The sequence below is a fragment of the Poecile atricapillus genome, chromosome Z, assembly GCF_030490865.1.
Source record: "Poecile atricapillus isolate bPoeAtr1 chromosome Z, bPoeAtr1.hap1, whole genome shotgun sequence".
In the NCBI taxonomy this organism is placed as follows: Eukaryota; Metazoa; Chordata; class Aves; order Passeriformes; family Paridae; genus Poecile; species Poecile atricapillus.
The window spans coordinates 145,157,344-145,177,409 of record NC_081289.1 but is presented as its reverse complement, the minus strand read 5'-3'; the positions used below and the strand labels follow the sequence as shown (position 1 = coordinate 145,177,409).

Sequence of the window (20,066 nt, the reverse complement as noted above, 5' to 3'; positions counted from 1 at the left end):
TCACCTGGGGACAGGAGCTTTGGAGGCTCATTGGGATGCATCACCCTGCCTGGGATTCATCCCACAAACCCCACACCCCCCAGTTATTCTGTCAGGGAATGAAGCATCCTGCTGACACAGGAGCACCCTGGAGCAGCAGGTGCCAGGGACATCACCTCCTGTGCAGAGACCAGGGCAGATGGATATGCCAGCATTCACCCAAAGATGGCATATGGGTAGAAGGATGTTGGAGAGGGAAACACCTCTTATTCCCCCTGGGAAAGGGGGAAAATGAGGTAATATGTGCTTTTCCCATCTCTGGCTTTACTTGGACACAGACCCACAGCATACAGAGGATGCTCTTGTGCTCACCAGCAGGAAATACCTTGTTTTAAGGTTTTCTTAGCTGAGTCATAAGTTTCTGTACCAGGTTCAGTTTCTAGACAAGTGAGCCTGACTGCTGTGGTGGCACCCAGAGGGACGGTCCTGTGGGACCTGCAGCTTGAACACCCTCAACATCCCCCAGGCATGCTTAGGCTCAGGGTTTGTTCATTGCTGGGTATTTCGGTGTGTAGCTATCTGTCAGAATCTGGATTTGGAGAATTAATGCTTCCAACAAAGTCCACATATCCTTTGCCTTTGTTCGTTTTGCACACCCTCATCTTTTCCTGCTACATATGTTTAAACAAGAAAATGCGAAATTATGGTGGGAAGTGGCTTTGGTGGTTCCTGGGAGCAGAGGAGCTACAGGACATTTGAGGGGTGATGAATGAGGCCTGGGAATTATTTCAGGTTCCTGTCCTACAGCTTGCCAGGCCTGATACTGATGAAAACACAGCATCCAAGTCTTGGTGACAGCAGTGAACAGTGTTTGGCTGGAGGATGTTGCCCCACCTTGACACATTCTTTGGTATCATCAGCAGTGATGGTTTCCCCCCATGCTCTTCCCCTTACTAAGCACCCCAGAACAGTGCTTCCTTTTTCCCTCCCAGTGATAAATTCCTCCACTTCTCTTGCTTCCTTTTTTTTAAATTACTATTGCTCTAAATATTAATTTTTTATTAATCAGAGGATAAAACAAGCATCTCTGGCAGAGCTGGGAATCCAAACTCTGTGATAAAGCCAGGCAAGGTTTGGAGTAACCTAGTCTATTGGAAGGTGTCCCTGCCCATGGCAGGGAGGTTGGAACAAGATGGTCTTTAAGGTCCCTTCCAAACCAAACCATTCTGTGATTCTGTGATAACACTTCCAGTCCAGGAGCAGCAGGAACTGAAAGTGAGGACTGCAAGAGCAAAGTGTCTACGAGCTAAGGAGACAGTTTCAGGCTGGAGAAACAAAACCTTTCCATTTCTGCTTTGTTCATAAGAGTAAGATGTGTTTCCTTGCATCTCTAATATTCCAACCCATGCTATCCAGTGGTCTTACACACAGATGCTCAAAGTCTGCCAACATGTGGCAAAATACATCATGATAATCATGGACAAATACAAAGCATGGAAGAATTGAGGACTTTTGCAGGTTGAAGTTGTTTTCTGCATCACCTTTCTGTAATCTTTGCTTTTCCAGGATGGATAGGCAGCTTTGGAGGTATTGTAACATGCTCCACACATGTATACGTCAGGAGATGAGCGAAAATTATTAATGCATCTTTCACATCCATTAAAAAAAAACCAAAAAAACCCAGCCAAATACAACATTTCTTACAGCAAAAGCTCCCTGGCTACATAGAATTTGTAAATATTAGCCTCTGAGAAAGATTTTCTGAGCTCCTTTGTGTAAATAACACTTTTTTAGCAGACTGGCACTTCACCTCTGGGTCTCAATTTTCAAGTGGTCGCTTGTGCCCCCATTCCAGAGCTGCATTTCCAGCAGGGAGATCCAGCTCTGGTACACGATGCCCATGGGGTGCCTGGTGGTGGGAGAGACGTGGTGAAAAGCAGACAGAGGAGATAAGAAGGGTGACAACCCCTTTGCTCTCCAGCGTGTTTGCTCAGCAATGCTGAGTGCTGGGCCAGAGCCACCACCTCCCTGCAGACTAAACAGTTGCAGTGTTTTCTCTCCCATGACCGAAAGAATTTAGTAAAGGGTCCCGGTATGAAACTTTACACGAACTCTGGGTGCCACGAATATCTCTGGCTGGGAGTCTGTTAACTCCTCCGGTTCCTTGATCATCCGCACGGTTCAGTCCCAGGGCAGATGAAAGGAAGACCCATCCCACGATGGATCTGGCCAGCTGCCTGCAGGGCCCCCCGTGCTCTCCCACCCACCGAGTTTTTGCACGTCCGTCTTTCTGGGGTTTTTTTTTTGCTTTCTTTTAAAGGAGAGAGTCAAGAATTCTGGCCGTAATGGAGCTCTGGAGTCCTCCAGTTCAGGAAAGACTTGGACCTGTTAGAGTGGTTCCAGGGAAGAGTTCTCTAGGGGCTGGAGCCCCTCTGCTCTGGAGCCAGCCTGGGAGAGCTGGGGCTGCTCCCCTGCACAAGAGAAGGCTCCAGGGAGAGCTGAGAGCCCCTGGCAGGGCCTAAAGGGGCTCCAGGAGAGCTGCCCAGGGACTGGGGACAAGGCCTGCAGGGACAGCAGCCAGGCAATGGCTTCCCAGTGCCAGAGGGCAGGCCCAGCTGGGATATTGGGAAGGAATTGCTGGCTGGGAGGGTGGGCAGGCCCTGGCACAGGGTGCCCAGAGCAGCTGGGGCTGGCCCTGGATCCCTGCAGTGTCCAAGGCCAGGCTGGACAGGGCTTGGAGCAGCCTGGGACAGTGGAAGCTGGCAGGTGGGTTGGGACTAGATAACCTTTAAAAGTCCTTTCCAGCCCTGATTCTATATTATCTCATGCCCACTGGACCTTTTTGGAGCCACCTGTGTGCACCAATGCCCATCTAAAAGTTGCCCACTTCCCTGTGCTACCCAACTCAGGGACTTCCACTTCAGGGCGAGGTTCTGGGGCTGGGAGAAGCCCCTAAGGCTTCATTTATTCTTTGGTCCTGGCTTGCAGAGAAGCAGAAGCCTCAGTGTCTTGCCCAGCTCAGCAGACAGGTGGTCCCAGTCCCACCTCCCACCACCGAGAAGGCACTTCCTAGGAGGGTCTTAGCATCCCACAGGAGAACATCCTGCTGCCAGCTACCAGGCACCCAGGAAAATCCCTCCATGGAGTGAACTGATGTGAGCCAGGAGAGCCTGTGCAGTAAAGCTCCTGATGTCAAACTGGATTAGCTGCCTGCCTTTCCCTGCCCGGTTTCATTCATTCACAGGCAAGCTGGCCTTTCAATAGACACAGCTTCATTTCCAGTGCAGGTGGAATTCCTCCAGCCCTGGTGCCTGGACAAAGGAGCACCTTCTTCCACAGTCAGTTTTCCTCATCTTGTATCTCTCTTTCCAAATTTGGCCTGTCCCCATAGATCCCTTGTCACCTCCACCTTATAAAGAGGACACATTACATGTGCAGAATTTAAAATACGAATGCATCCTGCTGGCAAAATCCAGCTGGTCCCCACTGCATCCTTCTGGGCTGCAAGCTGGGCATCTCCAGATGTGGCATTTGCAAGCAGGATCCATCTATCAGCCACAATTGGGGTGCCAGTCATTATCTCAGCCTGGTGTTGGGAGTGGGATGAGCATTTTCTCAGGCACAGAAATGGCCTCTGAGCAGATTTGGGATTGGTGCTAAGGCTCAGACCCTGCCATGTTGTGGAGAAGGGTTTCCAAACTGCCCTCTAAACAATCCCCACTCATGTGAAGTAGCCCAAAAATAGAATTTTGTGAGATTTCTAGAAACTGTTATGATTTTACACTGAGCTTGTGCAGCCCATGGGATGGGGGATTTATGTTTTTCCATGAGGTGGGGGTATCAGCACTGCTGTGGGATGAGCAGGCATTTGCTGTGCTTGATCCTCTCTCTTCCTACCACCTCCATGTAGCAAGGAGGGGATTGCTGGCATAGGGGTGGGATGCTCTAGGGGATTCTTTGTTTAGAAGGAGGACTCTCAGTGTCTGCAAAATTCCCAAGGTAGCCCAAGGTTTCCTGTGCACACTCAAAAAGGCAAAGGGCACATCGCTGCCTTAAGATTCCCACAGTACTGGGACATGCAGGAATAAAATTAGTATAGCAAGGAACTCCTGCACTGCTGCAGAAGAGCAAGGCTGCCGAGAGGGAGCAGCTTCCTCTGGTCATTACAGGGGCTGTCTGCAGGGCTGGGTCAAATGGGTGTCCCAGCTCCTCTGATGGCAACACAGCAAGGAAATTAATTTGTGTTTCTTATGGTCCCTTGTCTCCCTTCCAGCCCTCTCTGTGGGACTGAGAGATTGGCTTGTGATTCTCAGATAAGTGATTAATTCCCCTTGTCTGTGTGTCCTGCAGATGGCAGGTCTGTCCCTTACTCACTACAAGGTCTGGCCGAGGCTGGTAATGATGTTTTGCTGTGTCTGGGTTTGTGGTATAACAGGTCTTTAAGGTGATGATAAACCGCTATTACCCAGCTGAGCTGACACCCTGGCACGTGTTTGGGAACGCAGAAAGGTGTGAGATAGGAAGGACAGCAATAAAAATTAAGTGACCAGGAAGACAACTCTGTCACTTGGGTAGTGCTGGAGGAGGCACTGGCAAACATCCAGGACAAAATGAGGACTGCTGTTGGTTGTGTGCAGAGCAGGCTACTGAATTCACCCTCCTAGTTCTCTCAAAGCTTCCACCCAGACTGTGCTCTGAGATCTCTAACAACTGCCAGGTTAACAGCAAAACTTTTGTTTGCACATCCATCATTGCACTCCACCAGTGTGATTTCAGCCTCAGCTAAATCAATAATTAACTGCTTGCACCTCTGCAGCCCCTCAAGGACCTCACAGACATCATTGGCTGAAGCCATGAGACACCCACATTGGGTGGGTAATTGCTGCTGATCCCAGATTTGGAGCCAGACAGAGAGGTCAGGGTGAGACCAGGGGGCAGGAGGTTCAAGTGACCACTCACCTGGTCACCTCCTGGTGTTTGTAGATGTGAGAAGTATCCACAGCTTCTCCTCACTCTGGTCATCATCTGCCTCAGTTACCCAAAACTGAGAATGTAAAATTGATTATGCTTCTTGTCCTGGGAGTTTGTCTAGTCTCTGCTTTAGAAAAAAACAGTTTTCTGACCTTACTTTATCCTTCATGGCCAGATCCTTCTGAGAGGAATAAGCACTGTGTGTCTGCCTGATGGCTGCAGAATCTTTGTTGAGTTGTTCTTGCCCACCTGGAAGAATTCCATATCCCTGGAATTGTTCAAGTTAGATTGGATGGGGCTTGGAGCAACCTGGTCTAGTGGAAGGTGTCCCTGCCCATGACAGGGGGTTGTGAAGAGATGAATTATAAGGCCCCTTCCAACCCAAACATCCTGTGATTTTATGAATTGGTCAGTGACATCTAATGCAAACTACAAATCATCCAGTGGTCAGATGATGTGTAGTAGATGTCTGTGGGGTGGTGGCCACAGTCCTAGTAGCCTGGACCTTCGCCATGTGCTGCATGTCAGAGCCCTCTGTGAATAAAACCATTCACACAGCTGTGGCCATCATGAAGTCAGGTCCACGCTGAAGGTCACTGGTAAGATTTCCTGCTTTTCCCAAAATGGCCAAAACGTCCTGAGAAGATGTTCAAGTGGTGCAGATCCAGCCTGGAGGAAGCAATGTGATGACAGCCAGTGGGAGTGAAATGCCTCATGGCTGGGTGAAGCCAGGACCTCTTTGAGGCTGGGCACAAGGTGTCATCTGTAATTTAAAGGCTTTATCTGCTCTAAATGTCAATAGCTCCTTTGTTGGAGTCATAATAATTGCCATGATTCGCATGTCTCAGTCACACGCCCCAGAGCACTTTGCAGAGGAAGATGAGCAAATCATTCCCGTTTGTTGCCAGATGGGAAATCAGGGTACAGAGGTGATTGGAGCCCACACAGGGCTGGAAGTAAACCTCAGTCTCCTGTGCTGCTGTTCCTCACGTTCTGCATGGAAGCTGGAGGCTCAAAGCAGGTTTTCTGTCATCACCTTACTCTGCTCTGTCTTGTCTCCGTGCTGGCAGTAGCGTAGGGGTGGTGTGAGGGGATTTTAATGAGGTTCTGTCTTTGGGTGCAGGCAGAGAGGCCAGGAGTGGGTGGCTGGAGGAAGAGCAGAGCCCATGAAAGAGCTGATGGTACCACTTCACATCCCACCACCTCCAGCAGAGGAGCTTTTGTAGTGGTGTCAGTGAAGTGAGACTTTCCCAATGAAGGTGTGGGTGGTACACAGGAGCTCAGTGAGACCCCACAAATCCATTGGCTGAGGTGTTTGATCACTCCCTGGTGCTGTCACAGGGTTCTCCAGCACCTCCTGAGCTCATTCCAAATGCCAGTGCTCCAAACTACCCATCTCACTGGTTTGTACTCCTCAGGAAGCAAAGCTGCACACCAGAACCTCCTCCAAGCCAATACCTAAATACAGGTAGTATTTAAATTCTAAACAGGGAATAATGCAGTGATGTTAACTGTGCAAAATGTAATTTACGAAGCCCTTTCTAGGAAGGTCTGAGAAGAGAGCAGGCAGAGTGCAGGTGAGAGTTTGATGGAAATGCTGTGCTTCTCCAGGACAGCAGTAAGGGACAGAGGCTGTCCAGCCTCTACCCGCCAGTTCCCTCCTCCAACCTATTGGATTTGTCTCAGACCTTTTCAAAGAGCCATTTAGGGCTCCAGTGTTTCTCAGAACATTGCCAGTAAGATCAACTATTTAGCACAGCCTATCTCAGCTTTTTATATAGCTCTTAGCACAGATATCTAAGCATCATATATTTCTTTTTGTGCAGTATTTCTGACTCAGTATTTCCTGCCTCCTTGACAATGACTGAGTAAACAGCAGAGCTGCCAGAGGAAGAGCCCTGTGTTTACAGAGCAACAAGCCCAAATGTGCCCTTTTTTTTTCCCCATCAGAAGGTGGCGATGCTTAAATTAACCCTCATTTTTATCCCTCACTAAACTTTTGCCCTCGAACTTGCTGCTACCAGAGTCAGCCATGGGTTGGTGGGCCCAGATCTGGGGAAAAGTTATTTGGAACATGTCTTTAAAAAGTGCTGCGAACTCCCAAGGGAAGAATTTTTGGCTGCAGCTGTCTGAGCTGGAGTGAGGGCTTAGATCTGATGGCAAAGTGCTGCTTCTCATCCCACCTGACTCTGCTGCCCACTAAAAATGTTAGAGGATGGATTTGCCTCCTCTCCCACAGAGTGGCCATTCCTCATGGCTCTTCTAGCTTGGGCCTAGTCTTGGAAAGGTGTCATATCCACTGTCATGGGCCAGTGTTGCATGAACTGCATCTACACTGGGATGAGGAGTGGATGCCCCCCAGGAAAAAGACATTTTGAATTTCCCTTGCTGGCAGGAGCCTCAGCCAAGCTGACAAGAGGATCCGATGGGGGATGTCAGAGGTTTTGCTGATCCCTGGGCCATCTCTGTGATGTGTGTGAACACAGGCCACCCTGACCTACCTATGGTGAGGCCCAAGACAATGAATGTGCTTAGCCTTCAGATTTATGCCCCAAACTTGTCCTGTATGAGTGCTCTTTAGAGGTTCCATTGGCATCCCCCCACTTGCCACGTGGTTTCCCAATGAATTCTTCTCCCAAACCAGGCAGAGAAGGAAGGCCAACCCTACCTGGTATAAATACATTTTATTTTAAACTATAGGCACTTGAAGGAAGGTCATCCAGTAAACACACCCAGATTATCTACAGGCCAGAGCACCCCCAAATTAGTAATACAATTCGTGTTTAAAAATACAGCCAAACCGATGAAAGATAATTTGCTTACTGCCCTGACATCACCACCTAAGCATGGGGCAAGCCAATCCACAGGTTATTTTTATATAACTCCGTGAGGCATTTCCAGAGCAAATAAAGTTCAGTGGGCAGGGCAGTGACCCGGCTGTCTGGTTCCAGAGCTTTTCAGCCCCCTCAAGGCTCGTCATCAGTGTGTGGAGGTCTGTGGGTCAGGGCATGTCTCCATCGGATGTGCTGCAGGCACACAGGACATGAGGTTTGTTCTCTGCCCGCCAGTTCCTCACCTCTCCCATGTGCTGGCTCCGGCTCATCCGTTTGGGATGATCCATTGCACAGCCTTTGGAGCTGCTCTCAGTGTCCTCCAAGGGTTGCAGGGCTTGCTGTGATCATGGCTGACCTGCAGCAGGTGAGTCACACATGTAATTCCATTAATCTAACAGCCCAGATGAGCCTTGGTTGCAGCAGTGGTCTCCTCAAACACCCCAAGGCAAATGGGACACCTCTGCATGGGTGGCACTCAGGGCACACCATGGTACAGATCAGACCTGCAGTCTGAAGCCCAAATTTAAGGACAGAGCTCCCTGGACCACCTTCCTGGTACATGACACTGGAGTAACACCACCCTGAGGCAGGTGGGTTTCTCAGGATGCTTCAGGATGCCCCTCGCACTGCAAGCCTCGCTGTGGTGGAGGCTCCTGCCAAGCCCAACTGTGGCCTGTAGGCAAGCGTGGTCTGGAAAAATTCCTTCCACTGGCAAGATGCTCTTCCTGCTTTGTCAGAGGAATCAGTATAACTCCCCTCCTTTTACAGAATATTTTCAAAGTTTGGCCCAATCTGAGTCTGCAAATGGAGCAAAATTATGCCCACTGCGGGATCACGTTTGGGTGGAAATGTTCACGGTGCCTTCCGCATCCATCCCACATTCCATCTCCCTCTCCCATCTTTCATGGGGGTCCCTCAAAGTCTGTACAAACTTTTCTGTGACTGGAGGAGGGCAGACCATGGATCCCTTTGTTTTACAAGGATCTTGTTCAGCTGCACAGGTGGGGCAGTGTTCATTGATGTCTCCGCATCACCCACCGGGTGCCACAGGATGAAGAGGAGGGTGATGTATGGTGGAATCCTTTCCTGCCCAGCTCCCATCCCAGGCCTGATGAGTTCGCTTTGGTTTGCTGGTTGGTTTATGGAATTTCCAGGGGGTTGGTGGGTTTGATGGTTTGGTTTTTTTTTTACAGAGAATACCTTTTTTAAAAGAAAGCGTTGAAGAGGACAGTTTTCTTTCTTGCAGAGCAGGGCGTGTTTGAGGCAGGAGCAGGAAGGAGCAGGATTTCCTGCAGTGGTTTTTATTCTTTCTCAGTAATCTGGGACTGCAGAGCCCATGCAGTTATCCCAAGCTGCTAGGAATTTCACAGCATGCCCCAGGGATCCCAGAATACAGCACAGCTCCCCAGGTACATGAGTGTGGAGCTTCCAGGCCCAGGCAGGACAGGAGGTGCTGGAGGGTATCCAGACTGGGAGAGGCAGGATGGGTTAGGGGCTGGAGCTGGAGATGCTGGAGACAGTGCTAGGAGATGGGGAGGAATCAAGGAAAAGCTCCAGGGTTCAAAGGATACTTTCTGTGCACGATATGGGTGGATAGGACAGATTAGGGGCATGGGATGCTCTTGCCTGGGTTTTTAATTTCTCATTAATCAGGATATCATGTCTCTTTGACTTTTTTTTTTTTTTTTTTTTTTTTCGCATTAAAGTTCCAATGAGAACTCCAGAACAAGTAATTGGGTAACCTTGGGGTGATAACCTGAGCTTGCAAATAACTCCTCCATCACTGCCCAGGGATGGGCTGGTTAATGAAAGGATGAACTCTGCAAACTCCCCCGGAGAGTCTGGGGAGACCCAACAGGATCTGGCTGCAGGTTGACTTCGAAGACGCAGACACAGTTGGGCAACTGACTTATGGAAATGGGTGTAGAGAGGAATTAGTCATCACTGTTTGGTTAATAAGTGCCTCAGCTATTTTCCGAGTCTTTTTTCCTGCATATGCAAATACATATTTTATTTTTCCTTTTGTAATGAAACATATAAATAGCTCCTGCCTTGGATCTGCTGTGCATACAGTTGTGTCATGAAAATAATCATCGTGCTTTTGCCTGGCTTTCTTTAGCAGCTGCTTCGCTTAGCTTTGTTCTAAAAGGAAGATCTCCTGTGTGTTGTCCAGGGCAAGAGAGCAAACTTTGGTGTGGTGGCTTTTATATCTCCCCAGCTTTGCAGAGAGCAGCTGCAGGTCAGAGTATTTGCAGCAGCAAAGCCCTTTGTCTCAGGCAGTAGGAATAAACTGAGATGAAAAAGATAGAAGGTTATTTATTTAGTTGCTGTATTTCAAAGGTTGTGCAACCTGCACTGGGAGCACGTGGTGTAGAGAATGAACTTGTCTTCTTCTGTATTCCCCTGCTTAATATCTACTAAATTTTAGTACCAAGGAAAGGTCACTATGGAGACAGACAAGCAAAGTGGGACGTCATGTAAGAATCTTTGCGGCATCTCTTAGGGCCCAGGAAAACCTTCTTGACTCTGAGCATGATGTACTCCCTTGTGCCATTCTCTAGAAGGGTTTTTATTTGCTTTTCTGCGTTGTCTTGTGATCTTTGCCATGTGTTTCCGTAACATACATCCCTTTTCATACCTGCCTTTGGACAAACCCCTTCTTTCTGCCCAGCTGGAGGTCTGATGGAGGGGCAGCTATCTCCCTGTGTGCTTCCTCCTGATGCTGATCCATAAATCACGTCACTGGGATAATCCTTAGTCATAGCAACCATCAGTTCAGGCACAGGGTGACCTTTTAATGCCAAGCCCAGGCTGCCCTGATCTTCTGGTCGGGCAGGGAGCCAGTCTCTGCCATTATTTTGTGAGACGCCAGAGAGCAGCCAGACCATTAGGATGCTCCTGGCCAGACACTGGGTCTGCTGAAGATACTGGAATGAATGGGCTGGGCAGGTCAACCTGGGCCACCAAGCCCAGCATGGCCACCAGCATTTCCCCTTCATTTTATTTAATCTCTGTGTTGCTGCTTTTATTCAGTCCTGGTGGTGCTGGCTTCTTCTCAACAAAAAATCAAGCCATCCAAACCCAGCACCCCATGCTGGTGACCCCGTGTCTGTCATAGGGGACAGCAGGACACAGAGGACAGACACCATCTCTGGTGCAAGCTGTGGCAGTTATTGCAGGAGTTGGTGATATTTCTGCAGTACCTGCTTTCTGGTGGCTTTGCTGTTGAAATTGCAGCTGCTCTGTGTGTATTGAGTAATCTCCCCACTGTTACTAAAGAGTCTGTCTGTCTGTCTGTCCTCCCCCCACCCCGAGTGTCAGTTTCCTCCTGATTCCCTCTCTAGACAGCCGTTGCCTCTGCCGTGGTGGTGGGGTGTTGCTGATGCAGCCTCTTGTCTCTGTGCCTCTTGCAGAAGGATTTCTCCATGCGCGAGGAGCTGCAGCAGCGGGATGTGGAGCGCTGGCTGGGGTTCATCACCTTCCTCTGCGAGGTTTTCGGCACCATGAGGAGCAGCACCGGGGAGCCCTTCCGAGTCCTCGTCTGCCCCATCTATACCTGCCTCAGGGAGGTAAATCCTTCCCACTTTGTCCTTCCCCACGGGGGGAATAAGCTGCTGCATTGCTGTTTTCATGGCTGTGTGCAAAATTGCAAATTTTCATTGCTGCGTGGAGATGCCCATGGTCCATGGAAAGGCTGGGGCTGCCCCTGGATCCCTGGCAGTGTCCAAGGCCAGGCTGGATGGGGCTTGGACCAACCTGGGATAGTGGGAGGTGTCCCACCCTGTCCGTGGGCAGGGTGTCAGAACTAGATAGAGGATCTTTAAGGCCCTTCCAACCTAAACCATTCTGGGATTCCATCTCTGTTTTATAATTCCTAGAGGTTTGCTTTGCCAACACTTTTCACTTCAAAAGTACCCACATCTGCAGGCATGCCTGGCTCTTCCTGCATATTGCCTTTCTGCTCATTAAAGCACAATAATTAAAGCATGCACTCCTTTTGTCCAGGGGTTAGAAAGGACCAACAGTTGTAATGGCAAACCAAGCGCTGGAGTTTGCAAATCCCAGTGTTGTGAAAATCCCCATATAAGCAGCTTAAACAGTTTCTTAAAGCAGGTGAAGCCACCTGAATACATGAGGCAGACTGAGGGGAGGAAGGAGGGAGAGAAATGAAGTCCCTAACATTCTTAGACCCAACCCAGTGCAACAGAAACCCAGCCCTGTCACCAGGGCTCAGGATTTTTCACTACCTGGTCACCTGATGAGCTCATTGTCCAGCTCCCTATGGCTCAGAGTGGTGGCAGAAAACTCGGTGAGTACATACAGAAAAGACAACTCGAGTTGTTAATGTTCCATAGAGGAGGAGAGGGCTTCCCTCCACCCTGTTTTAAAGATGGTTTTGTCTCCTGCTGGTGCCTGTAGAAGGCTTTCTCAGAAAAACCCGCCTTGTTGCTCAGGGTTGGAGCTGTGAATCTCAAATTGTCAGTGGTGCTTCTGTCAGACCATAAATAACTTGCAGTAAAATAAGTTCTCCGCTAGACCTCAGGCAAAGGAAGGATAAAGAAAGTGCTGGTGATGACTTTACATGCATGGGAAGTTTCCTCTGAATGCAAACACACCATAAACATTTTGTCTGGGTGGTAGTACTGTGGGCAGAGCTCACAGATGGTGACTGGAGCAGTGAGGAGTGCAGGCCTCATGATGAGACAGACATATCCAGAGGAGGAGATGGGAGAGGGATGCTAAGAATAGCCGAACTTCCCCAAAATCTCTGCCCACGGAGGTATGTGTCACCTTCTGGGGAAGATCTTGATGTCTAGCAAAGCCCCCGTGCCCATCCGCTTCCCATCGTAATCGTGACACAGCATAGCCCTGATTCTGCCAGAATTTTTCCCTGCCCACTCCTGTCTGCCCTCATCGTGCTGTCTCTGTCCCTCCTGTCACCTTTCTGCTCTGTGGGGACATGGTGGTGATCTAGAGGTGTGCAGAAGGACGTAAATTTCATATATCAAGGATATTTTTTGCTACAGGGCAGCTCCATAAAAAGATTTACTAATTATATCAAGATGTCATGCGTAAATTTGCTCTTAAAAATACATCTCTGTTCCTTAGCAGGACAGGTCTGTCCCTGTGGTGTTGTTTGTCACAGATGACTTTACTATACAATCTTTAATAGTGGGATGATCTTTAGGTCCCTTCCAACCCAAGCCAGTCTGTGATTCTTAGACTCTTAGCTTAGCTGACATGGGTGAGCCTGACTCTTCTGGCTCCCCTGCCCCAAAATGGTTGGTCTGTGACTGCTCTCTCCCCAGTGCTCTGACCTTGATTCATGCCATCCTCCTTCCATGGCTCTGGAATGGGTTTTCATTCTGCCACCGTTTTTTGTCATTGCCAGCTAATCCTGCTGTACCCGGCCAGCCCAGGGGGAAAGGGCTACCTATTTATCAGCAGTGCCAGGCAGCAGGGCCAAAGATGGGCTGCAGACACAGCCAGGGAGGTGGTGGGGTGCTCTGTGAGACTGTGGAAAGTCCCTAACTGTGCAGAGTGCTCATCCCTTGGTGTTCCCCATGAACCTCACGGGCTAGTGTCCCAGCAGAGGAGGGGCTGTCACCATGGCCTAAAAAGTTTGGGGCTTCCACATGTCTCAGGACAGGTTCACAAGGTGCAGTAGCACTCATCATGGGTTTTTCCCCTTCTGCTGATCAGAACTCTCACCCCGAACTCCTTTCATGCTGGGTATTCCCCAGCAATCTTCCTCTGTGCTGCCCACAGACCTGCATAGCTCCCTCTACCTCCATCCACCCATCCTTTGACCATAAATCATTAGCAGAGGCAAGATAACATCTTTCCCTCTGCCTGTCCTTTCAGCTCCTCTTGCTTTTTAGTTTCTCTTTTTTTTGTTTTTTTGGGTTTTTTTTTCCTTTTTCCTTTATAGCTCTGGCAGACTCAGCCAGAGGTCAGCAATGAGTGAGCAAGAGGAAGGGGAAAATTGCCTGATGACTGAGGCAAGAATGTCTCTTCCCTTCCCTCTGCAAAGCTTCCTCTCTCCAGCTCCTTTCCCCTCCAAATTAAAGTTTACTCACACCATCATTAGCTGGGTGGGAGGGAGTGAGGGTGGCCATGAGGACATCAGTGCTGATGGGGAAGAGTTGGGGACATGGCTGGGGCATTGAGTGACAATGCCAGCTCTATTTATCGATCTGTGTAGATGGGTTGGTTTTGTGGGCTGGGGAAAAAAAAAAAAAAAATAAAAGAGAAGTTCATTTCAGGCAAGGCTGGAGTGATAAATGCTGGGGTTTGCCGGCTGATCGACCCAGCGCCCATCACTGTCCTCTGTGTCAGACACAGCAGGGGAAATTTGGGTCAGAGCTGCCACCTTGCCCAGGCTGTGTTTTGGGGAGTGGCTGTGCCCCTTGGCACAGACACAGTCCACACCAAATCCCCATCCTGGGGGGCTCTGCTGCATCCTCCTCCATCACTTGAGCTTGAGATGGGGGGAGAAGGAAGGGTCTGCAACACTGTGATAGCATCACCCAGGAGCAGAATCCCTACCAAATGAAAAGTTTAATTTCCATAACCATTCTGAGGGTTTTGGTGTGAGATTTGTGCAGGCTGAGAGTGTGTCCTTGCAGCAAGATCCGGTGAGGTCAGCACTGGGATTTTAGGCAAAGAGAAGGTTTGCCAAGGGAAGTAAAAGGTGGGTCCAGCTCTTGTTAAAACGGTTTAATGGAGCACACTGCATTTGGATGGTGCTTTGGACCAAAACACGATTTTCTGCTTGGAACAGTGCATATTTTAGGTTGGAAAAGGGCAGTGTGTTGGCCCAAAAATCAGACTGGAGACAACTGGGGAAAAGAGGAGAGCCCTTCGCGGATGAGAACAAGAGGCCTATTGCGGCCCTCAGATCTGGGAAGCCTGGGAAAAGAATAACAAAGCAGAGATGTTAAATAGAAATAAAAGTGCTTTCCTCCTATTCTTCCCTCAGAGCTTCGGGGAATCAAGGGTGAGCTGGAAGAGGGCATTGTTCCTGGGATAAAGGCTTTCCCCAGGGATGGTTATGCTGCAGCCAGAGCACTGTGGGTTTGACCCTTGCCTGCTTCCAGACCTGGCTGTTCTCACTTGGGACTAGTGGTGGCATCTTGCAGGACCTTGCACGAGCCTTTTATCTGGTGAAAACACTCTTAGCAGTATTAGGAAGTTGTCCTGTCTCTCTCCTTCCAACCTTATAGCCCTCTTGACTCTGGCCTCACTTTATTTCACAAAATGACTCTAAATTTGTCCTTGAACATCTCCTTCCAGGATGCTAAGTGAACATGCTGACATCTTTCCTGCTCCAAAGCCTCTGCCCTTATGTCCAAACACCAAGGACCATGCTGAGCCATGCTCCAACAATGCTTCATGTTACATGTCACCCAAAACTAGCTAAAACCAGGAGAATAACCAAGGCACTTTGGTTCTCGCAGCCTGGCCATACTTCTTTTCTATGGCCTTTGTCAGAGCCAGCAAAATGGAGAAAAGGGGTGGTTAAGGCTAGGGAGCAGCAAATGTCAGTCGAACCATCAGAGCCCTGCGTGCAGTGCAAGGAGGGCCCCATGGCTACTGAAGACGTGGAGATAATAAATAATGTTATTTGCCATCTATTGTTCCCTGATTGTCACCACTTTTGCCTTCCCTAGCTCTTCCCTAAGCACAGCTGGAGCTGTCTGTCCCTCATTCAGCTCTGTGCTCCCATGTCTGTGTGTGAGTCAGCAGGGTGGCCATGGGCCACCCCAGGTTGGTGCCCTCCCAGTTGCATCCCCTGGTGCTGCTGGGAAGGGGGAACGTCAGGACTGGATGCTGAGGGACCCAGCCCAATTCTAGGTGACATGTGAGGTCTGCAGGCAAGGAGGGATCACAGCCAGTGTGGCTGTTGATGGGTGCTCTTGGAAGGTTTGCCTCTTGTGGTGTCTGTCTCATCCTCAGCAGATGTTGTTGGGACACCAACCCAGGAGGTGCCCCTGGGACTGGGAGCTGCCACCTCCCTGCCAGCCCTCTGCCAGGAGCAGCCACTTCCAGCCCAGGTGGTTGGTGCCAAGTGCTGCTTTGGAGGTGTTTGTTCTTACAGTGGCATTTAGCAGCCAGGTAACCTGAGCAGTTGCCTATGGCAGCAGAGCAAGGAGGTGGAAAAACAGGCTCAAGGGGCTCAGGATCAAGGCGATGCCATGTGGCAGTAATGCCACCATGGTCCCTCGAGGCATGTCACCAGCTGGTGTCCCACATGGGCAGGCAGCACAGGGAGGGCTTGGCACCCTCTCACACCCCATAGTAATTCTATCCCACCCCTTATCCATCACTGTGCTCTTCTCCTGCACAGGGCTGGTCTTTTGTTGAAAGTGTTAAGTTTCCTCTTGACACTTTGCTTCACTCCACTGAGGTCCCTATCATTGGCAGCTCCTTGAATACATTTCAGTACATCCCAAACTTGCTGTCAACTTCCAAACTTCACGAGATTGTGCTCCTCACCTTCTCCAGGTCACGGATAAGGATGCTGAATAGGACAGGTCCTGGGATAACAACTTGGTCGTTGTTCCTAACCCTAATCCCTGGCCTTCAGGCAGAATTTAATTTAGTTGAATTGAATTGGAACCCAATGGCTACAACCTTCTGAGCCAAACCATCCAACTTGGTTTTTTACCCATCTGGTTGTCCTGGCTTGGATACAAAGGGACTGGATATGAGGGGTGACAGAGAACTGCCTCGGCACCATCCCACTCTGAGCCTCAGAGAGCGCGGTGGGGGCAGGTTCAGAGCAAACCCCAGGGAGCAGCTCATCACAGAAAGACTAATTTAACTGCAAAACTCCTTTGTACAGGACCAATTCACAGAGGTCCCTCCAGTTTGAGGGGGTTATTGCTTCTGAGGCTGGGTGTGTACCCCCTTAAGAGGGATGCGTTCCTTGGCCTGACCCAAGACGTGATTTTAGGGTCTAAATACCAACCCTGGGGACCAAGGGCAGCTCCCAGGCGCTGTGAATCAGCAGGGATCAGACCCAGCAGGCTGGCAGCAGGCAGGACAGTTGCTTCTCTGCAGGAGTTGTCTCCTACCTCCAGTCTGGTTGGCAGAGACAGTCCCATTTCAGCATCGTTTAAAATCTTGGCACGCTCCCATCGCTTCCCTGCCTTGGTACACGCTGCTAACTGAAAGCCTCGGGGTGGTGGTGCAGGGAGGATAAATACTCCCTGTCTAATTGCCTTCCCCCCACGTCTGAGTCTGCGGTGCAGCGTGTAGACGGGTATCCACTCCCCTCCCTTCTCTTAGTGCCTGTTATCTCCTGGGGCCATGCTGCGTAATTTAGCAAAATATTCTAACACGGTAATTAACGTCTGAACTTCAAGAGGGCACTGCCTTTTCACTGTCTCCTTCAGAGGAAGAAAAAGGAAAACCTTCCCGGCTGCAGTCGGATGAGCAAGGAGGGTGGTGCTCTTTGGAAAAGAAAATTGTATCTTTTAACGTGGGTTGTGTTGGGTTTTGTTAATCACTCTCACTTTTTAAAAAGCATCAGCCTTTTGAGTCAAAAGAAGGGTCTTTGACAGTATAATGAGATGCTAGGATTTTTTAATACTATTCTCCGAGTCAGAGAATGAAACAAATTTTTGCTTTATCAAATGAGCAAAGGCAGCAAGGGGATTGGATCTTGACCCCACACCACACTTTCATTCAGGAAGCTCCATGAGGCCAGATCTGAGCAGAGAAAATACGTTCTTTATGAAGAAGGGGACTTCTTTATACATCCTCACAGTCCCCTTCTGGTTCCCCTGTCTGGTTCTGCAGAAAAGATTTGGTCTCCAGTCCAGTGGGACTGGGACAAACAGGGAAGTGTTTTGTGTGGGGAAAGGATGGAGGACAAATGAGGGCTGTGGGCATGGGGGGAAAAGGATTTCAGAGCAGTGAAAAGGAGGGACTGGGGGTCAAAGACAACAGGAGGAAGGAGAAATGAGGATAACAAGTGGTGAATTGTCTTAGGAGTCTCAGAGATGTGGTTTGAAGACATGGAAGATACGAGAGGAAGGTCTGGGATTTATGGGGCATATGGATATATGTCATAGCTTGCAGAGCCATGGCAGGAGCAGAGTCTGCAAAGAGCAAGAGTGGATGCCTGTCTGTAGGACCACACAGGGCAGGGGTGGATATCCCTGTAACCTCTGTGCCTGCCATGCATAAAAATATAATTAACCATGCAAAAAATCCCACGTCCCCAGACCCCCATAGTTGTGCTGGCAAAAACACTCCTATGAATGCAGCTTGTTTGGGAAACAACAGATTTCCTTTAATCCTGGTCATTTTGACCAAAGGGCATAGTTAAGGTGGAGGAGGTCAGGTGTTATTTGGGAGCAGATGAGGACAGGCCAAACTGAGGAGGGCTGCCCAGTGCCTGGAAGCCCATCTGCCTTGTTGAGTATTTTATTTGCAGGAACATATTCTTGGAAAGCCACAGGAGTCGTTTAGCCCCAGCACTAAAGCCGTGATGTTATATCTTAAATAGGGGAGGGAAAATGCCACCCTCGTTTCTCTGGGACCCGTGGAGAAGGGAGAGGAAGCAATTTGTGGAGATAAAGAAGTGAAGTAAGATACCATCTCACAGGATGGTCCCTCCTCCTCGCGTGCCTTTGTTTTTCTCCCTCGCTCTCGTACCAGGCATTGTTAGTTCCCAAAAACCCTTTCAATGGGATGTAAACACAACTATTTGCGTCTGCCGCTGCGCGCTCGCTGCCTCTGCAGAGCCAGGAAAGCGCAGAGCCTCCGGCCAGCCAGGGTGGAGCCCGCTGCAATCAAGCACCATGGTCTCGCCACTGTTTCTTTCCATGTTTTGTGTTTCCCCGGGACCCTTGGGATGAGATCACATCCTCCTCTCCCAGGGTTATTATGTCTTCGGACAGGCAGGATGAAGCCAGTCGTCTGGGTGGCTTGAACTCCCTGTGCACCCAGACTGGGTGGCTCTGGTCGTCTGTCCTGCTCACCTTCGGATCCTGGAGGTCCACCTCCAGCCAGGGGATGTGCAACCACCACAGGCTACTGTTGGATTGCAGCGTCTGGATTGATGAGTGACCAAATTTTCTTCATCATTGTCTCAGTAATTGCCTCTTAATGGTTTCCATCTTTGCAGGAATTTCTTCTGCCCGTTCCAGATCCAGGGAGAGAGAGTGTCGTGTTTCATGGTTTCCCTTGTCTACAGTGGAAAGGAATAGGAGGAGTTTCCCACGACTTTGTACAGGGTTTTGTTCCTCTGGCCTTAATTCAATTTGCTGTTAAGTATCTCTGAGTTCCTCAGGAGCCTGACAAGGAGGATAACCAACATTTTGGTTTACTCAGTGCAATAAACAAACTAATCTCTTCTTACCATCCTCCCAGGGAGTCCTGGTTGTGTAATAGGAGAACAGAAGTCTCCTCCTGAGCTGAGAGGAGCACATCAATGTAAAAGGAGTTTGTGCCACCAAAACTCATTTAGGTTGTCCAAAGTATGTTAGAGAAAGTGTCTGCTATGGACATGGCACTGATGCAGCCACACAGGGACAAAGCAGTTCAGCACAGAGCTTCTTGCCCCCTGTGCCACTTCATCTGGGCAGCTGCTGGTGGCCTCTTCCTCATGGAGCAGCAGGAGCTACTGTCAGACATTCTCACCCAGACTGAGAGCACAACATCCCAGTCAGACAACTGGAAAGAGGGTTCTCTCCTTGAGACACATGATCTGGTGGCACCTTGTGTATCTTTTGTAGCCTTAAAGACTTCCCAGATCCCCAGAGAGGTGTGAGCAGAAGGGAATGGGGAGAGATGCACCATTGCTAGTAGGAGCAGCTGGACACAGATGGCCTCTCCCAGCTCAGCTGTGTTTTTAAATCCCAACAAATCACATTTTGGAGCATGGCAGAGCCTGTGCCTTGTGCAGAGACCAGCATAGACAGCTCCACAAGGGAAAGATTTTCCCCAAAACTTTGTGTTTGGGCAACCTCAGCATCAAATGGGTAAGCAGAAAAGATTTCACTTACGCCTGTGAACTTCTAGAAGTCTGTTTCCATGTGCTGTCTTGTTTCTTCTCCAGTGAAAGTCACTCACATCTGACCTCCCTTGCTCCCAGAGAGGGACTCAGTGCCCCTTTAGGGAGGGTGATACTGGCACAACTTGTTGGTGGGCACAGATTGAGCTCAGCTAACCTGATATTCTGGGTCAAGGAGCTGATACAGATGATGGCAGCAAATGGTAGAAATCCTGAAACTCTCCCTATGGTAGAGCATTTTGCAATCACTCATC

The 20,066-nt window shown here is 49.5% G+C and overlaps 1 protein-coding gene across 2 annotated transcripts in view; it reads left to right on the top strand.

Moving 5' to 3' along the window:
- Positions 1–20,066, top strand: part of CTIF (cap binding complex dependent translation initiation factor) — a 147,435-nt gene that overhangs the window by 115,464 nt on the left and 11,905 nt on the right. For both annotated transcript variants that reach the window (XM_058828214.1, XM_058828213.1), the window contains exon 10: positions 11,198–11,353. In XM_058828214.1, the coding sequence (XP_058684197.1) occupies positions 11,198–11,353 (156 nt within the window). The remainder of the gene's footprint in view (positions 1–11,197; positions 11,354–20,066) is intronic.